At 42.3% G+C, this 24,990-nt stretch overlaps 1 protein-coding gene and 1 pseudogene across 1 annotated transcript; both read left to right on the forward strand.

Moving 5' to 3' along the window:
- Positions 1-10,001: 10,001 nt before the first annotated feature.
- LOC139561477 (suppressor of SWI4 1 homolog) lies at positions 10,002-14,038 on the forward strand (annotated as a pseudogene).
- A 590-nt stretch (positions 14,039-14,628) lies between these two features.
- p2ry11 (purinergic receptor P2Y11) lies at positions 14,629-16,572 on the forward strand. Its single transcript, XM_071404450.1, has 2 exons — positions 14,629-14,740; positions 15,351-16,572. The coding sequence occupies exon 2, from the start codon at positions 15,439-15,441 to the stop codon at positions 16,381-16,383; it is 945 nt and encodes a 314-aa protein (XP_071260551.1). The 5' UTR covers positions 14,629-14,740; positions 15,351-15,438; the 3' UTR covers positions 16,384-16,572.
- Positions 16,573-24,990: the final 8,418 nt, after the last annotated feature.

Consider the following 24,990-nt stretch of genomic DNA (forward strand, 5'->3'; position numbering starts at 1 on the left):
ACATGCATACTGATGCCACACACACACACTTTCACCCTCACCACATACGCTGATGCTACTGTCTATCCTGTTGCCTAGTAACTTTACCCCTAACTATATGTACAGTACAGACAGTTGAAGTCGGAAGTTTACATACACCTTAACCAAATACATTTAAACTCAGTTTTTCACAATTCCTGACATTTAATCCTCTTAAAAATTCCCTGTCTTAGGTCAGTTAGGATCACCACTTTATTTTAAGAATGTGAAATGTCAGAATAATAGTAGAGAGAATGATTTATTTCAGCATTTATTTATTTCATCACATTCCCAGTGGATCAGAAGTTTACATACACTCAATTAGTATTTGGTAGCATTGCCTTTAAATTGTTTAACTTGGGTCAAATGTTTCGGGTAGCCTTTCACAAGTTCCCACAATAAGTTGGGTGAATTTTGGCCCATTCCTCCTGACAGAGCTGGTTTAACTGAGTCAGGTTTGTAGGCCTCCTTGCTCGCACACTTTTTCAGTTCTGCCCACAAATTTTCTATGGGATTGTGGTCAGGGCTTTGTGATGGCCACTCCAATACCTTGACTTCGTTGTCCTTAAGGCATTGTGCCACAACTTTGGAAGTATGCTTGGAGTCATTGTCCATTTGGAAGACCCATTTGCGACCAAGCTTTAACTTCCTGACTGATGTCTTGAGATGTTGCCTCAATATATCCACATAATGTTCCTCCCTCATGATGCCATCTATTTTGTGAAGTGCACCAGTCCCTCCTGCAGCAAAGCACCCCCACAACATGATGCTGCCACCCCGTGCTTCACGGTTGATGGTGTTCTTCGGCTTGCAAGCCTCCCCCTTTTTCCTCCAAACATAATGATAGTCATTATGGCCAAACAGCTCTATTTTTGTTTCATCAGACCAGAGGATATTTCTCCAAAAAGTACGATATTTGTCCCCATGTGCAGTTGCAAACCGTAGTCTGGCTTTTTTATGGCAGTTTTGGAGCAGTGGCTTCTTCCTTGCTGAGCACCTTTCAGGTTATGTCTATATAGGACTCGTTTTACTGTGGCTATAGATACTTTTGTACCTGTTTCCTCCAGCATCTTCACAAGGTCCTTTGCTGTTGTTCTGGGATTGATTTGCACCTTTCGCACCAAAGTACGTTCATCTCTAGGAGACAGAACGCGTCTCCTTCCTGAGCGGTATGACGGCTTCGTGGTCCCATGGTGTTTATACTTGCGTACTATTGTTTGTACAGATGAACGTGGTACCTTCAGGTGTTTGGAAATGGCTCCCAAGGATGAACCAGACTTGTGGAGGTCTACAAATGTTTTTCTGAGGTCTTGGCTGATTTCTTTTGATTTTCCCATGATGTCAAGCAAAGAGGCATTGAGTTTGAAGGTAGGCCTTGAAATACATCCACAGGTACACCTCCTATTGACCCAAATGATGTCAATTTCCCTATCAGAAGCTTCTAAAGCCATGACATCACCTTAGTGTATGTAAACTTCTGACCCACTGGAATTGTGATACAGTGAATTATAAGTGAAATAATCTGTCTGTAAACAATTGTTGGAAAAATTACTTGTGTCATGCACAAGTAGATGTCCTAACCGACTTGCGAAAACTATAGTTTGTTAACAAGACATTTGTGGAGTGGTTGAAAAACGAGTTTATTGACTCCAACCTAAGTGTATGTAAACTTCCGACTTCAACTGTATATACTGTAATCTAGTCAAGGCCTATCCTATTTAATTATTGCTGTACATATACTATTCTATACTACGTATTCTTCAGATATACAAAATATTCTATCCATATACTGTCCATAATGTCTATACATCCCAGTATATATATATATATACAGTACCAGTCAAAAGTTTGGACAGACCTACTAATTGAAGGGTTTTTCTTTGTTTTTACTATTTTCTACATTGTAGAATAGTAGTGAATACATGAACGCTATGAAATAACACATATGGAATCATGTAGTAACCAAAAAAAGTGTTAAACAAATAAAAATATATTTTAGAGTCTTCAAAGTAGCCACCCTTTGCATTGATGACAGCTTTGCACACTCTTGTCATTCTCTCAACCAGCTTCATGAGGTAGTCACCTGGAATACATTTTAAAAAACAGGTGTGCATTGTTAAAAGTTAGATTGTGTCACATTCTGACCTTAGTTCTTTTGTTATTTCTTTGTTTTAGTATGGTCAGGGCGTGAGTTGGGTGGGTTGTCTATGTTAGTTTTTCTATGTTGTGTTTTGCGTTTGGCCTGGTATGGTTCTCAATCAGAGGCAGATGTCGTTAGTTGTCTCTGATTGAGAATCATACTTAGGTAGCCTTTTTCCACCTGTGTTTCGTGGGTGATTATTTTCTGTTCTGTGTTTTGTATTTTCACCGTTCAGGACTGTTTCGTTTCGTTCTCGTGTTTTGTTGTTTTTGTTCGAGTATTCGTTTTCATTAAAAGAGATTATGAATACTTACCACACTGCACCTTGGTCCTCCTCTCTTTCTCCCAATGACGAACGTTACAGATTGTGGAATTTCTTTCCTTCTTAATGCATTTGAGCTAGTCAGTTGTGTTGTGACAAGGTAGGGGTGGTATACAGAAGATAGCCCTATTTGGTAAAAGCCCAAGTCCATATTATGGCAAGAACAGCTCAAATAAGCAAAGAGAAACAATAGTCCATCATTACTTTAAGACATGAAGGTCAGTTAATACCAATATTAAGAAGGGACTTGCTTGGGCCAAGAAACACGGTGGAAATCTGTCCTTTGGTCTGATGAGTCCAAATTGGAGATTTTTGGTTCCAACCGCCGTATCTTTGTGAGACACAGAGTAGGTGAATGGATGATCTCCGCATGTGTAGTTCCCAAGCATGGAGGAGGAGGTGTGATGGTGTGGGGGTGCTTTGATGGTGACACTGCCTGTGATTTATTTAGAATTCAAGGCACACTTAACCAGCATGGCTACCACAGCATTCTGCAGCAATACGCCATCTCATATGGTTTGCGCTTAGTGAGACTATCATTTGTTTTTCAACAGGACAATGACCCAAAACACACCTCCAGGCTGTGTAAGGGCTATTTGACCAAGGAGAGTGATAGAGTGCTGCATCAGATGACCTGGCATCCACAATCACCCGACCTCAACCCAATTGAGATGGTTTGGGATGAGTTGGACCGCAGAGTGAAGGAAAAGCAGCCAACAAGTGCTCAGCAAATGTGGGAAGTCCTTCAAGACTGTTGGAAAAGCATTCCTTAGTGCTGCTGCAAGTTCTACATTTTAAATTTTGTTATAATTATTATTTGTGTGTATGTGTGTATGTATGTATATGTAGGTATGTATATATGTATATATATATATATATATAACATTTTTTTTTAATTATTTATTATTATTATTATTTTTTTTTTAAGTCTGTCACATCTGTGAATGTGGAATGTGTTTGGTTGGTTGTTTGAAAACTTAATAAAACTTTAAATTGAAAAAAAAAGGAAAAGCATTCCTCATGAAGTTGGTTGAGAGAATGCCAAGATTGTGCAAAGCTGCCATCAAGGCAAAGGGTGGCTACTTTGAAGGATCCAAAATATTTTTTGATTTATTTAAATTTGTTTTGGTTACTACATGATTCCATATATGTTATTTCATAGTTTCGATGTCTTCACTATTATTCTACAATGTTGGAAATAGTAAAAAAAAAAAAAAAAAAATCATGCGTGGCTGCATCCAAACTTTTGACTGGTACTGTATATATACACTGCTCAAAAAAATAAAGGGAACACTTAAACAACACAATGTAACTCCAAGTCAATCACACTTCTGTGAAATCAAACTGTCCACTTAGGAAGCAACACTGATTGACAATAAATTGCACATGCTGTTGTGCAAATGGAATAGACAAAAGGTGGAAATTATAGGCAATTAGCAAGACACCCCCAATAAAGGAGTGGTTCTGCAGGTGGTGACCACAGACCACTTCTCAGTTCCTATGCTTCCTGGCTGATGTTTTGGTCACTTTTGAATGCTGGTGCTTTCACTCTAGTGGTAGCATGAGACGGAGTCTACAACCCACACAAGTGGCTCAGGTAGTGCAGCTCATCCAGGATGGCACATCAATGCGCGCTGTGGCAAGAAGGTTTGCTGTGTCTGTCAGCGTAGTGTCCAGAGCATGGAGGCGCTACCAGGAGACAGGCCAGTACATCAGGAGACATCAGGAGACGTGGAGGAGGCCGTAGGAGGGCAACAACCCAGCAGCAGGACCACTACCTCCGCCTTTGTGCAAGGAGGAGCACTGTCAGAGCCCTGCAAAATGACCTCCAGCATCATCTATATCTATATTTCTTAATTCCATTCTTTAACTTTTTAGATTTGTGTGTATTGTTGTGTATTGTTAGATATTACTGCACTGTTGGAGCTAGAAACACAAGCATTTCGCTACACCCACAATAACATCTGCTAAATACACTACATGACCAAAAGTATGTGGACACCTGCTCGTTGAACATATCATTCCAAAATCATGGTTATTAATATGGAGTTGGTCCCCCCCTTTGCTGCTATAACAGCCTCCACTCTTCTGGGAAGGCTTTCCACTAGATGTTGGAACTTTGCTGCGGGGACTTGCTTCCATTCAGCCACAAGAGCATTAGTGAGATTGGGCACTGATGACCTTCCCCAAAATGTTGCCACAAAGTTGGAAGCACAGAATCATCTAGAATGTAATTGTATGCTTTAGCGTTAAGATTTCCCTTCACTGGAACTAAGGGGCCGGGCCCGAACCATGAAAAACAGCCCCAGACCATTATTCCTCTTAACCAAACTTTACAGATGGCACTATGCATTGGGGCAGGTAGCGTTCACCTGGCATCTGCCAAACCTACATTAATCCGTCGGACTGCCAGATAGTGATGCGTGATTGATCACTCCAGAGAACGCGTTTCCACTGCTCCAGAGTCCAATGGTGGAGAGCTCCAGCCCACGCTCGGCATTGCGCATGGTGATCTTTGGCCTGTGTGCGACTGCTCGGCCAGGAAAACCCATTTCATTAAGCTCCCGACGAACAGTTATTGTGCTGAAATTGCTTCCAGAGGCAGTTTGGAACTCGGTAGTGAGCAGTGGTGTAAAGTACATAAGTAAGAATACTTTAAAGTACTACTTAAGTAGTTTTTGGGGGTATCTGTACTTTACCTTACTATTTAAATGTTGGACTTTTACTTTTACTTCAGTATATTCCTAAAGAAAAGAATATACCTTTTACTCCATACATTTTCTCTGACATCCAAAAAGTACTCGTTACCCCTTTCCCTTTCCCTTTACATTTTGAATACTTAGCAGTACAGGAAACTGGTCCAATTCACACACTTATCAAGAGAAAATCCCTGGTCATCCCTACTGCATCTGATCCGGCAGACTCACTAATCACAAATGCTTAGTTTGTAAATTATGTCTGAGTGTTGGAGTGTGTCCCTGGCTATCTGTTAATACAAAAAAACAAGAAAATCATGCTGTTTTGTTTGCTTAATAAGCAATTTGAAATAATTTATACTTTTACTTTTGATACTTAAATATATTTTAGCAATTACATTTACTTTTGATACTTAAGTATATTTAAAACCAAATACTTTTAGACTTTTACTCAAGTAGTATTTTACTGGGGGACTTTCACTTTTACTTGTGTCATTTTCTATTAATGTAACTTTACTTTTAGTCAAGTATGAAAATGTGATACTTTTTTCGCCATTGGTAGTGAGTGTTGCAATCGAGGAAAGACGATTTTAAGTTGGTGGTCCCATTCTGTGAGCTTTTGTGGTCTACCACTTCGTGGCTGAGCCGTTGTGGCTCCTAGATGTTTCCACTTCATAATAACAGGACTTACAATTGACCGGGGAGCTCTAGCAGGGCATACATTTTACAAACTGACTTGTTATAAAGATGGTTTCCTATGACGTTGCCATGTTGAAAGTCACTGATATCTTCAGTAAGTCCATTTTACTGCCAATGTTTGTCTATGGAGATTGAATGGCTGTGTGCTCGATTTTATGTACCTGTCAGCAAGGGTTGTTGCTGAAATAGCCAAATCCACTAATTTGAAGGGGTGTCCACATACTTTTGTATATATAGTGTATGTGTATGCGACCAATAAAATTTGACTTGATTTGAGTCACCACTAGAATTGTTATTTTTATGCTATTGAGTAGGCCTACATCTTAGTTTAATATAATTAAGCAAATTATGAATCTAACAATAGAAATCCTTATTATTTTGTAAGAAATGTAAGGTCTTTTTACATGTTGCAATAAAGTTGACTAAAGTAGAAGCTCATCTTTTGTTTGTAGGTATTTTCAGTTGGTAATGAGTAATATGTAATATCGAAATTGCTCATAGGTAACTATAAAGTTACGCATCACTTTAAATAGCTACATCCTGTGTAACAATTAGCGATAACCTTGTACTTATGCAGATATTACAGATATATACTCTGTGGTGTATTAGTGTGTTTATTTTCTCACTTGGATGACGATTAGATTGTCAGAATGGGTAACGCACTTTGTAGGTACACAATAATTAAAAGTAAGTACATCTCAAGATACACTTAATTTTAACTGGCTGTATCCTGTGTAACACCTAGTAATTACATTACACGTATACAGATATTACACGTACTCTGTGGAGTAATAGTGTGTTCATTTTTTCACTTGGATGGTGCTTCCAGAAGCTTTAAAATTAGGGCCAGGTTGTCAGGGTGGATGACGTACTATATAAGTACACATTAATTACATAATGTTCCCCTCAAAATCAGTGGTGGAAAAAGTACCCAATTGTTATACTTGAGAAAAAGTTAAAATACCTTAATAGAAAATGACTCAAGTAAAAGTGAAAGTCAGCCAGTAAAATACTACTTGAGTAAAAGTCTAGAAGTATTTGGTTTTAAATATACTTAAGTATCAAAAGTAAGTGTAATTGCTAAAATATACTTAAGTATCAAAAGTAAAAGTTTAAATCATTACAAATTCCTTATATTAAGCAAACCACACGGCAACATTTTCTTGTTTTTTAAGTTTAAGTATAGCCAGGGACACACTCCAACACTCAGACATCATTACAATTGAAGCATTTGTGTTTAGTTACTCCGACTGATCAGAGGGAAGGCCAGGGATGTTCTCTTTACTAGTGTGTGAATTGGACCATTTTCCTGTCCTGCTAAGCATTCAAAATGTAATGAGTACTTTTGGGTGTCAGGGAAAATGTATGGAGTAAAAAGTACATTATTTTTCTTTAGGAATGTAGTGAAGTAAAAGTAAAAGTTGTAAAAAATTAAATAGTAAAGTAAAGTACAGATACCCCCAAAAACGACTTAAGTAGTACTTGAAAGTATTTTTACATAAGTACTTTACACCACTGCTAAAGATACACTTCATTTCAACTAGCTAAATCCTGTCTAACACCTAGTAATTGCATTGTGTTATTCTGTGGTGTACTTGTGGGTTTAAATCAAATCAAAGTTTATTTGTCACGTGAGCCAAATACAAAAGGTGTACAGTGAAATGCTTACTTACAGGCACTAACCAACAGTGCAAAAAAGGTATTAGGTGAAGAATAGGTAAGTAAAGAAATAAAAACAACAGTAAAAAGACAGTGAAAAAAACAGTAGGGAGGCTATATACAGTAGTGAGGCTATATACAGGCACCGGTTAGTCGGGCTGATTGAGGTAGTATGTACATGTAGATATGGTGCGGGGGTTGGGGTGCGGGGGGCTGTGACTATTCATATATGATAAACAGAGAGTAGCAGTAGCGTAAAAGAGGGGTTGGCGGGTGGTGGGTGGCAGGTGGCGGGACACAATGCAGATAGCCCGGTTAGCCAATGTGCAGGGGCACTGGTTGGTTGGGCCAATTGAGGTAGTATGTACATGAATGTATAGTTAAAGTGACTATGCATATATGATAAACAGAGAGTAGCAGCAGCGTAAAAGAGGGGTTGGGGGGGCACACAATACAAATAGTCCAGGTAGCCATTTCATTACCTGTTCAGGAGTCTTATGGCTTGGGTGTAAAAACTGTTGAGGAGCCTTTTTGTCCTAGACTTGGGACTCCGGTACCGCTTGCCATGCGGTAGTAGAGAGAACAGTCTATGACTGAGGTGGCTGGGGTCTTTGACAATTTTTAGGGCCTTCCTCTGACACCGCCTGGTGTAGAGGTCCTGGATGGCAGGCAGCTTAGCCCCAGTGATGTACTGGGCCGCACGCACTACCCTCTGTAGTGCCTTGCGGTCGGAGGCCAAGCAATTGCCGTACCAGGTGCAACCAGTCAAGATGCTCTTATCTTCTTACTTGGATGGCAAGGAGATTCAGGTTTTCATAATGGGTAGTGTAAACATTAATTATACATTATTTTTGTATTATAATCTGGGATGACACCCATATGGTAGACCCCAGTCAGTGAGGTTGATTTATATATAACTGTCACACCCTGATCTGTTTCACCTGTCTTGTGCTTGTCTCCATCCTCCACCAGGTGTCTCCCATTTGTCCCCATTATCTTCTGTGTATTTATACCTGCGTTTTCTGTTTGTCTGTTGCCAGTTTGTCTTATCCCGTCAAATCCTACCCGCATATTCCCGTACTCCAGTTTTTGTTTTTCCTAGTCTTCCCAGTTCTGCCCTTTCTGCCTGTCCTGATCCTGCCTGCCGTCCTGAACCTGTCGTCCTGTACCTGCCTGACTCTGATTTGGATTATGACTCTTTGCCTGCCTTGACTTACCTTTTGCCTGCCCCTTGTACTATAATAAACTCTGAGACTTGTACTATCTGCCTCCTGTGTCTGCATCTGGGTCTTAGCCTGAGCCATGATATAACATGTTTTTATAAACTCAACCAAGTTAACCAAGATGGTACACTTTGGTGGCAAGCAACAATATTGAGTGGAGCAGCTTCTATCTCAACGCCATCAGACTGTTAAATAGCCATCACTTTGCTGCTTCCACCCGGTTACATAACCTTGCTCCTTAGAGGCTGCTGCCCTATATACATAGACTTGAAATCACTGCCCACTTTAATAATGGAACACTAGTCACTTTAATAATGTTTACATAGTTTTGCTTTACTCATCTCATATGTATATACTGTATTCTATTCTACTGTATTTTAGTCTATGCCACTCCGACATTGCTCGTCCTAATATTTATATATTCCTTAATTCCATTCTTTTACTTTTAGGTTTGTGTGTATTGTTATGAATTGTTAGATATTACTGCACTGTTGGAGCTAGAAACAAGAATTTCGTACACCCGCAATAACATCTGCTAAACATGTGTATGTGACCAATAACATTTGATTTTATTTGGAGATTTCGAAGGGTGCGGATTGACGGGTTGGTAATTAGAGCCTATTGAGCATCCAATTTTTATAATCTGGGACACCCAGCGCATCTGTCCACAAGAGATACAACCTTGTGACAGTTATTACTAAATCGGATACAGCTGATAAGAAACTAAATACTAAATTGGTGAATTGAAACACTAAATTGTTGAATTTAGTGGAAACTTGCCCCTTTGTAACAAACATGGTAACAATTGTTGTTACACCTCTGTAATTACAGAATGCAATTACCACCAGTTACATGTTATTACAGTATAACTATGAGTTATTACAATTAACTACACTACCTGTTACATGTAATTACACTGTAATAATGAAGTTTTACCCTTTGGACTTCATATTGCAAATGTTCTTTAAATACCCCAAGCAACACCAGGTCCGTTGCCAAATACACATGCTGGAAGCTGAGAACAAAAGTTTGGTTAGGCATTTGAATAAGACGAACGTTTTTCAATGTGACACACAACGCGCCGGCGCAGTCAGATCCACGTGGTTGAAGAGCAGTATCTGATTGAAATGGAGGACACGGAGAGGCATAACGGAGCTTGCTCGCTTTTTACATTTAGATAGTTAGGTTCATTAGCGACGTGTTATATTATTGACTCTATTATATTGTTTTGTTAAACTGCCATTATGTGAAAGTCAAAGGTAAGCGGTTAAGTAGTTGTTGGCTAACGTTAGCTATCTAGTTATTGACACGATTCTGTGGATGAAAAGGATGTTTTTATGAGAATATCTGAACAATGATTAAAATATTTGTAACTGATTACATCCACAACTGCGTTAGCTCGTAACATAGCGAAGTATCTTGGCCATTTAAACGAAGGTGTTAATTCAATTTCAGACCAAAAACCAGAAGAAGTCACGTGTGAGTGCGAACCATTTGGCGGAAGAGGTGTTCGGTGCGGTCCCTCACTCCTTCGTGTTTCACCGTGGCCAAGTCGGCAAGAATGTCGGTCAGCTAGTTGAGGACATGCGGCGGGTCATGGAGCCCTTCACAGAATCCCTTAAGGTCCGTTTGTTCATGTCATGAAACTCAAAACTGGTATTTATAACTGACTTGAATCAAATTGACGTTACTGCATGCCACATTTGTTACTTAATATATTTGTTAATGTTTATAAAACGTATCATAATACTTCTGTGATCTTGCACTTTCAACCACTGCTCTGAGTTTATACATAGAAGTGTGTCTTGGCTCATAATGGATTGCATTTGATTGACAGGTCTTGCCTGCTTGTGATTGACAGGTGAGAAAGAAGAATGTGCTGAAGGACTTTGTGGCTGTAGCAGGGCCACTGGGAGTGACACACTTCATGATCTTCACCAAGACGCCCAGCAGTGTCAACATGGTAAATAAGTCTGCAAACACCAGGGGTGTATTCATTACTGAAACCGTTTTACTGTTTAAGAACCAAACTGAAGCAAATTAAACAGGGAGTGACATACTTGATTTTGTAAAGTAGAAACTCATATTTTTCTTGTAAAAAAAGTATGTTTTGTTATATATATTTTTACCCATAAAAGGTTTTGTTTGGCGTAAATGGTTTATTTTGCAACAGACAACGTTTTGCAACAGAATCGGCGTAATGAATACACCCCTGTTGCGTTACTGTACCACGAGGGGCTTTAACAGTAGACACTGCAGCTGCTCTAAACCCATGGCCTTATCAAAGGCAGGCATAGGGAATAGCTTTATGATATATCGCTATTGATCAATGAAGTATATGCTGTGTCAGCCACCTCCTTAGTTATTCCAATTGCTGATGCAGATGATGAGTTATGAGAATATCTGAATTCATGATTAAGATGTTTTATCACTGATGCATCAATATCTACAGTTGGGCTGTTTACTAGATCCTAATGGCAAATTAGAAAGTGTATGAGTAATTTTTTTCTCTTTCCAGAGGCTTGCTCGGCTGCCGAAAGGCCCTATGCTCCATTTCCGGGTGACCAAAGTGAGTACACAAACCCATATGACTTACTGGAAGAAATGGGCTCAAAGGATGACAGATTTTGACGTGACTGTTCGGTGATATATGTTCAAAGTAAACGCACTGATGAGCCCCAATACTAGAAACAAGCAAATATAGGGTTTTGTGCTTCAATTGCTTTTCCTGAATATGTTCTTAATCGTTTTCAGTACTCCCTTATTAAAGATGTGGTCTCGTCACTGAAGAGGCACAGAATGCATGAACAGCAGTTCACACATCATGCACTGCTGGTCCTCAATAACTTTGGCTCGGAGGGCATGCATGTCAAACTTATGGCCACCATGTTCCAAAACATGTTCCCTTCCATCAATGTGCACAAGGTATGTCAAAGGCACCAGTACCTGGATTTTTGCTGGATTGGGGATTTGTGAAATATGATGATAGTATAGTCTTCTGATTATCTGTGACGATCACTCAAAAGTAAACGCTTTCTGACATCCCAAAATCCTTTTATCCTCTTATTATATTGATGACAATCGGATTAGTATGCATTTTAACAGGTTTCCTTCTTGTAGGTAGCCCTCAACGCCATAAAGAGATGTACTTAGCTGAACTACGATCCAGTGTCTCAAGAAATTGAATTTCGCCATTAGTACGTATACAAGATGTTTTGTGCACTCATTTTAATTCAAGGTGGCTTGGTTACTCTATAGGAAGACTGCTTGGGCTCAGAGGATGACAGATTGTGATTTGATTGTTTAGTGATGTATATTCAAAGTAAACGCACTGATGCGCTCATCATGCAGAATCCCCCCCATAGCTGACTAAATGGATCAGTCCACACTCATCCTTGTCCTTCTCCCTATCCCCCTCTGCAGCAGCCTGAAAGTAGTCCCTGTGGGCATGAGTAGAGGAGTGAAGAAGCTGATGCAGGAAAAGTTCCCCAACATGAGCAAGTTTGAGGACATCAGTGAGCTGCTGATGAAGTAAGAGCCCTGTGGCTGATCTTAATGATATTACATTGTAACCGGTGTTTCAATAGAATTGTCTACTCCTGTGTTGGCAGTGACTATAAATGCTAGGTTTATAGCATCAGTTTGTCTTGTCATTTTCTGTCCATGGGATGTACATGATGAAAAGATATCTATGATTACCTGTGATTTTTCACAAAAGTAAACGCTTACTGACACATCCTGACATTTATCACCATGGTGCCTTCAGCAGTTGATCCCACTGATGTGACATTGTTAGCAGTTTCTGGTAGGGTTTTACAGCATCAGTTTGTTTTCTCTTCAGATTGGCCCACGCATCACCATGCAGCTGGTGAAGATCGAGGAGGGAATGGGAGAGGGGAACATTCTCTACCATGCAGTCAGTAAGTACACCTGTCAGCTTCCTGTTGATTTAGCTGTCCATGGGATGTACATGATGAAATGATAATGATTACCTGTGATATTTCAACAACAAAAAAGTAAACGCTTACTGACACATCCACTGAGAATGGGTGTTTCTGTTGATTGGTCATGGTGAAATGCTGATACAGGCACTCTGAATGTCTTTTCTGAAGTCGCCAAGACTGAGGAAGAGCTTCAGGAGATCCTGATCCGAAAAGAGGCGCAGATGAAAGAAAAGCAGGAACGGAAGAAAAAACAAGAGCAGGGTGTTGCCCAAAGGAAAGCTCTACGGGAGGAGAACAAGTGAGTGTTCTAGCACATTGTAACTGCTAGTCATTCCACCTGAGTTGGAGTGGAACAGTGATGTTTGTTTCTGTAACGTCAGAAAAAGAAGCATGGCAGGCATCAAGAGGAGGCACCAGGAGGAGGAAGAGCATGACCCTGAAGTGGAGGATCCTGGGAACCAGGATAACAGGCCTCCGGTTGTTGAATCTGACGACGAGGCAGAGTACTACAGACAGGCTGTAGGGGAGGAGCCAGATGAAGGTATGTACTCTTTCAGTACTGAACCAAGTCTCTGTAGTTTGTGTTTTGTTGTACTATATGTTTGTGCTACTTTGGCAGACAAAATCACCTATATTTATTTTTCTCCCTCCCCCATCTAGATATGTTCCCTGCAGCCAAGAGGAGGCAAAGACCTGAAAAACCCTCAGGAGGACCCTTCAAGAAGAGGAAACCGTTCTCTGGCGACGACAGGAAGAACAAATATGGTTCCAAGTCACCTCCACCTCCTTCAAACAGAGGAAGGGGAAGAGCTGAGCTTCATAACCCTTTGAAAGCCTGGACTGATGCACGCTGAGCGCTCTACCCTGGTAAAACACCAGGTGGCAGTATGGACTCTTGTGGTCACTGCAGTTTCTGATCAACATGAACAGAGGAACGTATTCCTTCATGAAAGGACATTGGTATTGCCACAAGTCAGCTGGAGGACTGGAAGAAAATGCAATGATGTAATTTTGTACCTTGTGAACATGTTTATAATTTTTTTTTATAAGCATTGGCAAATAAATTGCTGAATACAGGGAAAGAAATTTGGGGATGGGGGCAAATCTTTTGGAAAGATGTCACTGGGGGGCAAGAGGTTGGAGGAAAGAAATCTGGGGATGGGGCAAACGTTTGGAGGACAGGAATGTATTCTTTCATGAAAGGACATTGGTATCACCACAAGTCAGCTGGAGGACTGGATGAAAATGCAATGATGTAATTTTGTACCTTGTGAACATGTTTATAAAAATGTTATAAGCATTGGCAAATACATTTTTGAATACAATGTTAAGCTCAATTGTGTGTAGTGTTTTTTTCTTGTGTCTGACTCATGTAGCCTCTGCCACAAGCTTTCACTTCAAAGCGTGACCGTAAACTGGAGCCGAGGCTGATGCGCATGAGACTTGAGTATGGAACGCCGTTTGGGTCTTTGCGTGTCAAAAAGATACACATAAAATAACACTATTTGACTTGTGTCAAATACGCTTCTTGACCAATCAGGGCCTGAATATGACTCCAGGTCACATAATTTAACACGTTCATACATTTTTTACGTAGTTATTACACATTGATTACACTCACTCGTAATTCATATGTCACAAAGATTCACCTATACGTATGCTATGAGTCATAGATTTTTGTCACTGATGATCCACATTTGCATAAAGGTTGTTTGGACTCCGCCCAATTCTCAGGTACTGATAACAGACGTTCACTCAGCTTCTGTTCTTCCGAGGTAAAATAAGCTGTCCAAACGGTGTTCCATAGAGTTGTCACATTTTCATTTGGTACTGTGCTACAAATAGAACAAGGGGCAGGCAGTGTTGGTCACACTTCTTGAAAATGCCTACAAATGGGTTGATTTGGTTGGATGGAAGGTCAGAAAGGGAAGTGACTGCTTTAAATCTTTGTACATGTAACTCACCTATCATGGGAAGTTCTACTGGTCTCTGTGTGAACGTCAACCCCAGGAAATGTAGCCTTATCTGTCTGTCAATGAGTAAGTACTAATCTGGCTTTATTCTGAGGTCATTGCCATTATACATTTAAATATCTGTAAAGTGTAAGGACAAAAATGGAGTAAATGTGGACCGTTTATAGTTGACCACCTGTTTTTTAATGCTGGTGCTTCAGGTTTTTGTGTCTGTTGAATAGACTGGAGAAGTAACATTAGAAACGGTCTTGTGGCTTTTCTTAGAGAGAAATTCTATTTAACTTGTTTTAGGCTCCATGGGGTGTTTTGGACAGACATTCTGTTGGTTTAAGATTTACACAACCTTGGTCCATGGTATTTTAGATTATTATTTGCTATCCATTGCACAACATTAGTATGGAGAACTGCAGTGTGTTTTTATTTATTTTTGACCACAGATGTATATTTCTGATAAGACAACAGCTCTGAAGGTATCTTAAAACACTACTAATACTAGCAATTTATTACATGTATTGCGACAGAATGATACTGATTGATGTTATGAACAATTGTGACTGATGTATTGGCTGACACGGTGCAAAGTTCCCCTAAGGGGATCAGTATGACCTGCATAAAAGAATGGTTCTCCACTTCAGCACAGAATATAATGAATATCTTTATCCTTTTTCTTCCACAGAGATGAACAAATACCACTTTTGGGAGCCAGTTTGCACAGCCTTTTCCCCTCCTATTTTCTAATCTCCCACGGAAATCAATACACAAACATGATGGATTACAACTCTTCTTGTCATGGTGACAAGTTCCAAGTGCAGTTATTGCCTTCAATGTACGGTGTTGAGTTCTGTGTGGCGTTGGTTGGTAACCTGTTTGCCCTGAGACTCTTGGCGACCAGGGAGAGGAACAACTGGCACACTGGTGTGGTGCTGTCCTGTAACCTGGCTATCAGTGACCTGCTCTATGTCCTCACCCTGCCCCTGCTCATAGTCTACTACATGCAGGAGAACTGGCTGTTTGGGATGGCGGTCTGTAAGATAGAACGCTTCCTCTTCACCTGCAACTTGTATGTCAGCATCTACTTCATCATGTGTATCAGTGTGAACCGCTATGTGGCCATTGTGTACCCCTTCTTCAGCTGGAACAATGTGAACCCCGCCAAAGCCAAGGCTGCCAGTGTCGTCATCTGGATCTTTGTGACAGCCATCTCCTCTCCTGTGCTGAAGTTTGCCTCCACATGTCCAGAGGGAAGCAAACAAACCAATTGTGTATCCTACTCCTATTGCACCAACAGTGATGCAGTTGAAGTTGCATACACTCACTTGTATTACAAAGTCTTTCTGTCTGTGGCTGGGTGTTTTATTCCCTTCCTGGTCACATTTGCATCATACTGCGCATTGTTGAGGGCGGTGTGGAGGAATGTGAATATAACCTCCCTGGAGAAACGGAAGGTGGCCCTGATGGTGTTTGCGGTGGTTGTGCTGTACGCCATTTCCTTTGTGCCTTATCACCTCCTCCAGACCTACTATTTCTTCCGCAAGGTTGATGAACTTGGCTCTGTCTGCGACTGGGTGTACAAGGCCTACCAGGTGTCCAAGGGACTGGCTACACTGAACATGTGCATCCATCCACTGCTCTACATGGCTGTGTTTGATAACATCCGAGTGGCCTGCTGTGGAAGGAGCTCAGCAGATATGGCAATGAATAATACATGAACAAAATGATGCTCTCTCTGCTCCTTGGATGCTTGCACTTATGGTGTTTCTGATAAGCAAGTGTTACACACAGTTGATGACTTATCTGTAAATAACTGCAGCTATATGCACTTCCTTCCAATGTTCTGATGTAAGATGTTTTTGATGGTCATGTTTCTTTTCATGAAGTATAAACTATGCCCTCTTCTATATTCATTATTACAGTATCAGATAATAGAAATTGAACATGTTCAAAATAACTATTTGAAATGTAGCTACATTACAACATAATAACTTACAGTTTTCACACGATGAGAAATATATTAACACCAAAAGCACTAGATAAAAAGTTATTATAACAACCATGTTGTGCCCTAGGAGACGGTGGATGGAAAAGCGTGCTAGTTTGAAATTGAAAATAGGCGCTGTAGCTATTGATAAAGAAGAACATCAAGACGATGCAGCTGCTTTAGAAGTGAGATCGGTTAAATGGCGTCCCTTGAGAGGGCAAGAACAAGATGTATGTGAGGAGAAGTGCCGTATTATCATAAGGAGATGTATACTTGGAATACGGAGGAGGAATGGAGGGAAAACGTGAGACAGATGAGGTCTAAGAGAGAGGGAGAAATAGGGTGAGCTTAAGTCGGTTAAAAGTGGCGGGGAAAAGGGAGATGGTTTGTTAAAGAGGAATGGTAGAAAGTGTAAGCAGAGTGAGTTGTACGCAGGATCGAAGACAGGAGGGGAAATAGAAGTTAAACAGGGCGAAGTATCGGAGGCGCAATGGCGACCTGTCATTCAGGCAGGTAGCCCCACCTGTTTAGTAAAATACATTAAAAAATATATATATATATACACACGTTTTGCATGTTATTTTGGCATTTATGTGTCACATAAATGTTTACAACTCAAACAAAACATTTGTTAGTAAAATGTAGAATTGTAAACTGGGTGGTTCGAGCCCTGAATGCTGATTGGCTCCCGAGTGGCATAGCGGTCGAAGGCACTGCATCTTATTAGTGCTAGAGGCGTCAATACAGACACCCTGGTTCAAATCAGGTTGTATCACAACCGGCCATGATTGGGTGTTACATACACCTTAGCCAAATATATTTAAACTCAGTTTTTCAGAATTCCTGACATTTAATCATAGTAAAAATTCCCTTTCTTAGGTCAGTTAGGTTCACCACTTTATTTTAAGAATGTGAAATGTCAGAATAATAGTAGAGAGGATGATTTATTTCAGCTTTTATTTATTTCATCACATTCCCAGTGGGTCAGAAGTTTAGATACCCTCAATTAGTATTCAGTAGCAGTGCCTTTAAATTGTTTAACTTTGGTCAAACGTTTCAGGTAGCCTTCCACAAGCTTCCCACAATAAATTGGGTGAATTTTGGCCCATTCCTCCTGACAGAGCTGGTGTAACTGAGTCAGGTTTGTAGGCCTCCTTGCTCGCTTTTTCAGTTCTGCCCACAGATTTTCAATAGGATTGAGGTCAGGGCTTTGGGATGGCCACTCCAATACCTTGACTTTGTTGTCCTTAAGCCATTGTGCCACAACCTTGGAAGTATGCTTGGGGGTCATTGTCCATTTGGAAGACCCATTTGTGACCAAGCTTTAACTTCCTGACTGATGTCTTGAGATATTGCTTCACTATATCCACATAATGTTCCTCCCTCATGATGCCATCTATTTTGTGAAGTGCATAATCTGGTGCGTATTCGGGAGGGAGATGAGTGAAAAAACGTGTTTAGTACCACATCTGGCCATTATGAGTACCTCGTCATGCCGTACGGGTTAAAGAATGCTCCAGCCGTCTTTCAATCATTTGTAGACGAGATTCTCAGGGACCTGCACGGGCAGGGTGTGGTGGTGTATATTGATGATATCCTGATCTATTCAGCCACACGCGCCGCGCATGTGTCTCTGGTGCTCAAGGTACTTGGGTGACTGCTGGAGCATGACCTGTAAGTTAAGGCTGAGAGATGTGTGTTCTCCAAACGAGCCGTTTCCACCTCGGGGGTGGTGATGGAGTGTGACCTCGTTAAGGCCGTGCGTAATTGGCCGACTCCGACTACGGTAAAGGAGGTGCAGCGGTTTATAGGGTTTGCCAATTACTACCGGAGGTTTATCCGGGGTTTTGGCCAGGTGGCGGTTCCCATTACCTCACTGCTGAAGGGGGGGCCGGAACGTTTACGGTGGTCGGCAGAGGCGGACAGAGCTTTCAATCGTTTGAAGGCGCTGTTTACCGACGCTCCCGTGTTGGCACATCCGGACCCCTCTTTGGCGTTCATAGTGGAGGTGGACGCGTCCGAGGCTGGGGTTGGAGCCGTGCTATCACAGCGCTCGGGCACGCCACCGAAGCTCCTCCCCTGCGCTTTCTTTTCGAAGAAGCTCAGTCCGGCGGAGCGAAACAATGATGTGGGGGACCGGGAGTTGTTAGCTGTGGTAAAGGCCCTGAAGGTGTGGAGACATTGGCTTGAGGGGGCCAAGCACCCTTTCCTTATCTGGACTGACCACCGTAATCTGGAGTATATCCGGGCAGCAAGGAGACTGAATCCTCGTCAGTAAAGGTGGGCCATGTTTTTCACCAGATTTAGGTTCACTATCTCTTATAGACCGGGTTCCCTCAACACGAAGGCCGACGCGCTGTCCCGTCTCTATGACACCGAGGATCGGCCCATCGATCCTACTCCCATCTTTCCAGCTTCAAGGCTGGTGGCACCGGTGGTATAGGAGGTGGACGCGGACATCGAGCGGGCGTTACGGTTGGAACCTGCGCCTCCACAGTGTCCTACAGGTCTTAAGTACGTGCCGCTTGGTGTCCGTGATCAATTGATTCGGTGGGCTCATACGCTACCCTCTTCGGGTCATCCTGGTATTGCGAGGACTGTGCGTGGTCTTAGGGGGAAGTACTGGTGGCCCACCTTAGCTAAGGACGTGAGGTTCTATGTCTCCTCCTGTTCGGTGTGCGCTCAGAGTAAGGCTCTTAGGCACCTGCCTAGAGGGAAGTTACAGCCCCTCTCCGTTCCACAACGGCCGTGGTCTCATCTGTCGGTGGACTTTCTTACCGATCTTCCCCCGTCTCAGGGGAACACTACGATCCTGGTCGTTGTGGATCAGTTTTCTAAGTCATGCCGTCTCTTCCCGTTGCCCGGTCTCCCTACGGCCCTACAGACTGCGGAGGCCCTGTTTACCCATGTCTTCCGGCACTACGGGGTGCCTGAGGACATCGTTTCTGATCGGGGTCCCCAGTTCACGTCCCGAGTTTGGAGGGCGTTTATGGAGCGTCTGGAGGTCTCGGTCAGCCTGACCTCGGGTTATCACCCCGAGAGTAATGGGCAGGTGGAGAGAGTGAACCAGGAGGTGGGTAGGTTTCTGCGGTCGTATTGCCAGGACCGGCCAGGAGAATGGGTGAGGTACGTCCCATGGGCGGTGGTGGCTCAGAACTCACTCCTCCACGAACATGTCCCCGTTTCAATGCGTGTTGTGCTACCAGCCAGTCCTGGCACCGTGGCATCAGAGTCACACCGAGGCTCCTGCGGTGGAGGAGTGGGTGCAGCGCTCTAAGGAGACCTGGAGGGCCGTCCAGGAATCACTTAAGCAAGCTGGTGGACGGCAGAAGAGGAGCGCTGACCGCTACCGCAGTGAGGCCCCCGTGTTCGCACCGGGGGACAGGGTCTGGCTCTCGACCCGAAACCTGCCCCTCCGCCTGCCCTGCCGGAAGCTGGGGCCGCAGTGTGTGGGGCCATTTAAAGTCCTGAGGAGGATAAACGAGGTGTGTTATAGATTACAACTCCCTTCTTACTATCGTATTAACCCCTCGTTTCATGTGTGTCTCCTCAGGCCGGTGGTAGCTGGTCCCCTGCAGGAAGGTGAGGTGCCGGAGGTCCCTCCGCCCCCTCTGGACATGGAGGGTCCCCGGCGTACACAGTATGTGCTGTTCTGGACTCTAGATGCCGGGTGAGGGGCCTGCAGTACCTCGTGGACTGGGAGGGGTACGGTCCGGAGGAGAGGTGCTGGGTACCGGTGGGGACATCTTGGATCCGTCACTGCTGAGGGATTTCCATCGCCTCCATCCGGATCGCCCTGCGCCTCGCCCTCCGGGTCGCCCTCGAGGCCAGTGTCGGTGCGCTGCGGGAGCCGCGCGTCAGGGGGGGGGGGGTACTGTTACGACTCCCACCGAAGGTGGCTCCTCTTCCTGTTCGGGCGGCGCTCGGCGGTCGTCGTCACCGGTCTACTAGCTGCCACCGATCCCCTTTTCCTTTTCTGTTAGTCTTATTGTTTACACCTGTTTCTTGTTTGGGTTTTGGTTAGGGCTATTTAAGCCGGTTATGCCCACCTGCTTTTGTGCGGGCTTGTTCCTCTGTTAGTTTATTGATGTGCATTTGTATCTTATTTTCTTCGGACTGTTTGGGTCCTGTTTTTGGGCCGGTCAGTTTGTATGCGCCTGGTGTTTTTGGCGTGACCGTTTCTGTACCGGAATAAATACAATTGTCCTAACCCTCTGCTCTCTGCGCCTGACTCCAAACCCACTACTCCTAGAAGTCCTGACAATATCAAGCAAAGAGGCACTGAGTTTGAAGGTAGGCCTTGAAATACATCCACAGGTACACCTCCAATTGACTCAAATTAAGTCAATTAGCCTATCAGAAGCTTCTAAAGCCATGACATCATTTTCTGGAATTTTCCAAGCTGTTTAAAGGCACAGTTAACTTAATGTATGTCAACTTCTGACCCACTGGAATTGTGATACAGTGAATTATAAGTGAAATAATCTGTCTGTAAACAATTGTTGGAAAAATTACTTGTGTCATGCACAAAGTAGATGTCCTAACCGACTTGCAATTTTTTTTTGTTTGTTAACAAGAAATTTGTGGAGTGGTTGAAAAATGAGTTTTAATGACTCCAACCTAAGTGTATGTAAACTTCCGACTTCCACTGTACAGTCGTGGCCAAAAGTTTTGAGAATGACACAAATATTAATTTCCACAACGTTTGCTGCTTCAGTGTCTTTAGATATTTTTGTCAGATGTTACTATGGAATACTGAAGTATAATTACAAGCATTTCATAAGTGTCAAAGGCTTTTATTTACAATTACATGAAGTTGATGCAAAGAGTCAATATTTGCATTGTTGACCCTTCTTTTTCAAGACCTCTGCAATCCGCCCTGGCATGCTGTCAATTAACTTCTGGGCCTCATCCTGACTGATGGCAGCCCATTCTTTCATAATCAATGCTTGGAGTTTGTCAGAATTTGTCGGTTTTTGTTTGTCCACCCTCCTCTTGAGGATTGACCACAAGTTCTCAATGGGATTAAGGTCTGGGGAGTTTCCTGGCCATGGACCCAAAATATCAATGTTTTGTTCCCCGAGCCACTTAGTTATCACTTTTGCCTTATGGCAAGGTGCTCCATCATGCTGGAAAAGGGAATGTTCGTCACCAAACTGTTCCTTGATGGTTGGGAGAAGTTGCTCTCAGAGGATGTGTTGGTACCACTCTTTATTCATGGCTGTGTTCTTAGGCAATATTGTGAGTGAGCCCACTCCCTTGGCTGAGAAGCAACCCCACACATGAATGGTCTCAGGATGCTTTACTGTTGGCATGACACAGGACTGATGGTAGCACTCACCTTGTCTTCTCCGGACAAGCTTTTTTCCGGATGCCCCAAACAATCGGAAAGAGGATTCATCAGAGAAAATGACTCTACCCCAGTCCTCAGCAGTCCAATCCCTGTACCTTTTGCAGAATATCAGTCTGTCCCTCATGTTTTTCCTGGAAAGAAGTGGCTTCTTTGCTGCCCTTCTTGACACCAGGCCATCCTCCAAAAGTCTTTGCCTCACTGTGCGTGCAGATGCACTCACACTTGCCTGCTGCCATTCCTGAGCAAGCTCTGTACTGGTGGTGCCCCGATCCCGCAGCTGAATCAACTTTAGGAGACAGTCCTGGCGCTTGCTGGACTTTCTTGGGCGCCCTGAAGCGTTCTTCACAACAGTTGAAAAGCTCTCCTTGAAGTTCTTGATGATCCGATAAATGGTTGATTTAGGTGCAATCTTACTGGCAGCAATATCCTTGCCTGTGAAGCCCTTTTTGTGCAAAGCAATGATGACAGCACGTGTTTCCTTGCAGGTAACCATGGTTGACAGAGGAAGAACAATGATTCTAGAAGCTTCCAGTCTGTTATTCGAACTCAATCAGCATGACAAAGTGATCTCCAGCCTTGTCCTCGTCAACACTCACACCTGTGTTAACAAAAGAATCACTAACATGATGTCAGCTGGTCCTTTTGTGGCAGGGCTGAAATGCAGTGGGAATGTTTGTTGGGGATTCAGTTCATTTGCATGGCAAATAGGGACTTTGCAATTCATCTGATCACTCTTCATAACATTCTGGAGTATATGCAAATTACCATCATACAAACTGAGGCAGCAGACTGTGAAAATTTATATTTGTGTCATTCTCAAAACTTTTGGCCACGACTGTATATATATCAGACCGTATACCATGGGTATGACAAAAAATTTGTTTTTACTGCTCTAATTACCACGGCTAAGGGCTGTGTCCTAGCACTCTGCGTTGCATGGTGCAATAGAACAGCCCTTAGCCGTGGTATATTGGCCATATACCACACCACCCTCTTGCCTTATTTTCTTAAGTAAATTCCATTTGTGCATGTGCATAACTATAGATAAATTCTGACAGGAGAGTTTGAGTGATGAAAGTTGGACAGATGATCTCAATATGTTCAAGAAACACTTGGACGAACTTAAAGAAATAATAATGTTAGGCTATTTTCTGGCAATTGTGCCTTCTTTATGTGCCAGATGTTAAGACTACAAACAATTATAAATGGCCTATTTGCAAGATTGACTTGTCACTTCAATAGGCATAGGCAATTGACTAAAATCTGGGTTTATAATTGCAATTCAACGTTGCCATGGTTTGCTGAGCTAGATGCAGGTAACGTTAGCCTTTAGCCTCTGAAAGGCCAACATCTAATTTCAGGGAAAAGTCCACAATGAAACTGACATTAAATGTGGAGAATGATACATACGCGATATGGCTGTGACCATGATCACAATTGATAACTTCCAATTTAATTAACTAAACATGGTCATTAAGAATTGCATAATAACAAAAGGCTACAACAAAAAACTGAGTTATATTTATTAAATCCGTTTGCCAGCTCCAGGTAGGCTTCACAAGTGACACAAATTGATTTGCAATGACTCCAGTGATATCGTAAATTCAACATATTTATTGTACTGTGTCAAATGGTAGGTTACAGTAGCCTAGAATGGCATAGAAATTAATAACCTACTTGATGGCCAACATATGCTAATGTGGCCTATCATTCTCCACATTTAATGTCAGTTTCATAGTGGACTTTTTCTCCATAAATTCCATTTTAAATGTCCACTCTAGAGCGCTGCGCGAGTGGACATTTGAAACGGAATTTATGGGGGAAAAGTCCACTATGAAACTGACATTAAATGTGGAGAATGATAGGCCACATTTGCATATGTTGGCCATCAAGTAGGCTTTTAATTTCTATGCCATTCTAGGCTACTCTAGAACTGAGCATGAGTAAAACCCTTCGCTTGATACGGTTATCCACAAGAAAAGTCGACATTTGAATGCAGTTTACTTTAATCCACCTCTGGGCGAATTTATCTAAAGAGCTCTAGAGCACATAAAGTCCTTTTCCGATGCTTTGTCGCCATTATATCAGTTCTAGTGCGTCAATATGTTTTATGGAAAACATATTAAATAGCCTACCTACAACTGGGAAAAAGTTGTCACGATGCTGCACTGTCTCCTTGACTCAGCAGTATGGGATCAATATCATGCCAAATATATTGTGAACATACAGCATGCATTTTGTATTCGTGTATCATGATCTGTACAAATAAGTACCAATCCACAATTGTAAATCGCCAATCCACAAATGTAAATCACTATCCACAAATGCAATTCATTATCCACAAACAAACACCTTTTGATTTGTATTTGTAAATCAATATATTGCATTAGAATTTTGACAGATATGGCAAACCTGCAACGCCATATTTGGAAGCGCAAAGGTCACCTGACTTTTGGCAGGGATTTGACAACAAGAAAAAGACCAAAAGTTCTCACATGTAGAAAGAGATTTGTAGTACCCCTAGAAAGCATGTAGTAACCCTAGAAAGCACGACTACAAATCGCTTTTTTGGGGGTCATTGTCCTGTTGAAAAACAAATGATAGTCCCACTAAACGCAAACCAGATGGGATGGAGTATCGCTGCAGAATGCTGTTGTAGCCATGCTGGTTAAGTGCGCCTTGAATTCTAAATAAATCACTGACAGTGTCACCAGCAAAGCACCCCACACCATCACATCTCCTCCTCCATGCTTCACGGTGGGAACCACACATGCAGAGATCATCCGTTCATCTACTCTGCATCTCACAAGACATGGCGGTTGGAACCAAAAATCTCCAATTTGGACTCATCAGACCAAAGGAAAGATTTCCACCTGTCTTGTTCATTGCTTGTGTTTCTTGGCCCAAGCAAGTCTCTTCTTATTATTGGTGTCCTTTAGTAGTGGTTTCTTGGCAGTAATTCGACCATGAAGACCTGATTCACAC

Source organism: Salvelinus alpinus, chromosome 1 (assembly GCF_045679555.1).
Source record: "Salvelinus alpinus chromosome 1, SLU_Salpinus.1, whole genome shotgun sequence".
Lineage (NCBI taxonomy): Eukaryota > Metazoa > Chordata > Actinopteri > Salmoniformes > Salmonidae > Salvelinus > Salvelinus alpinus.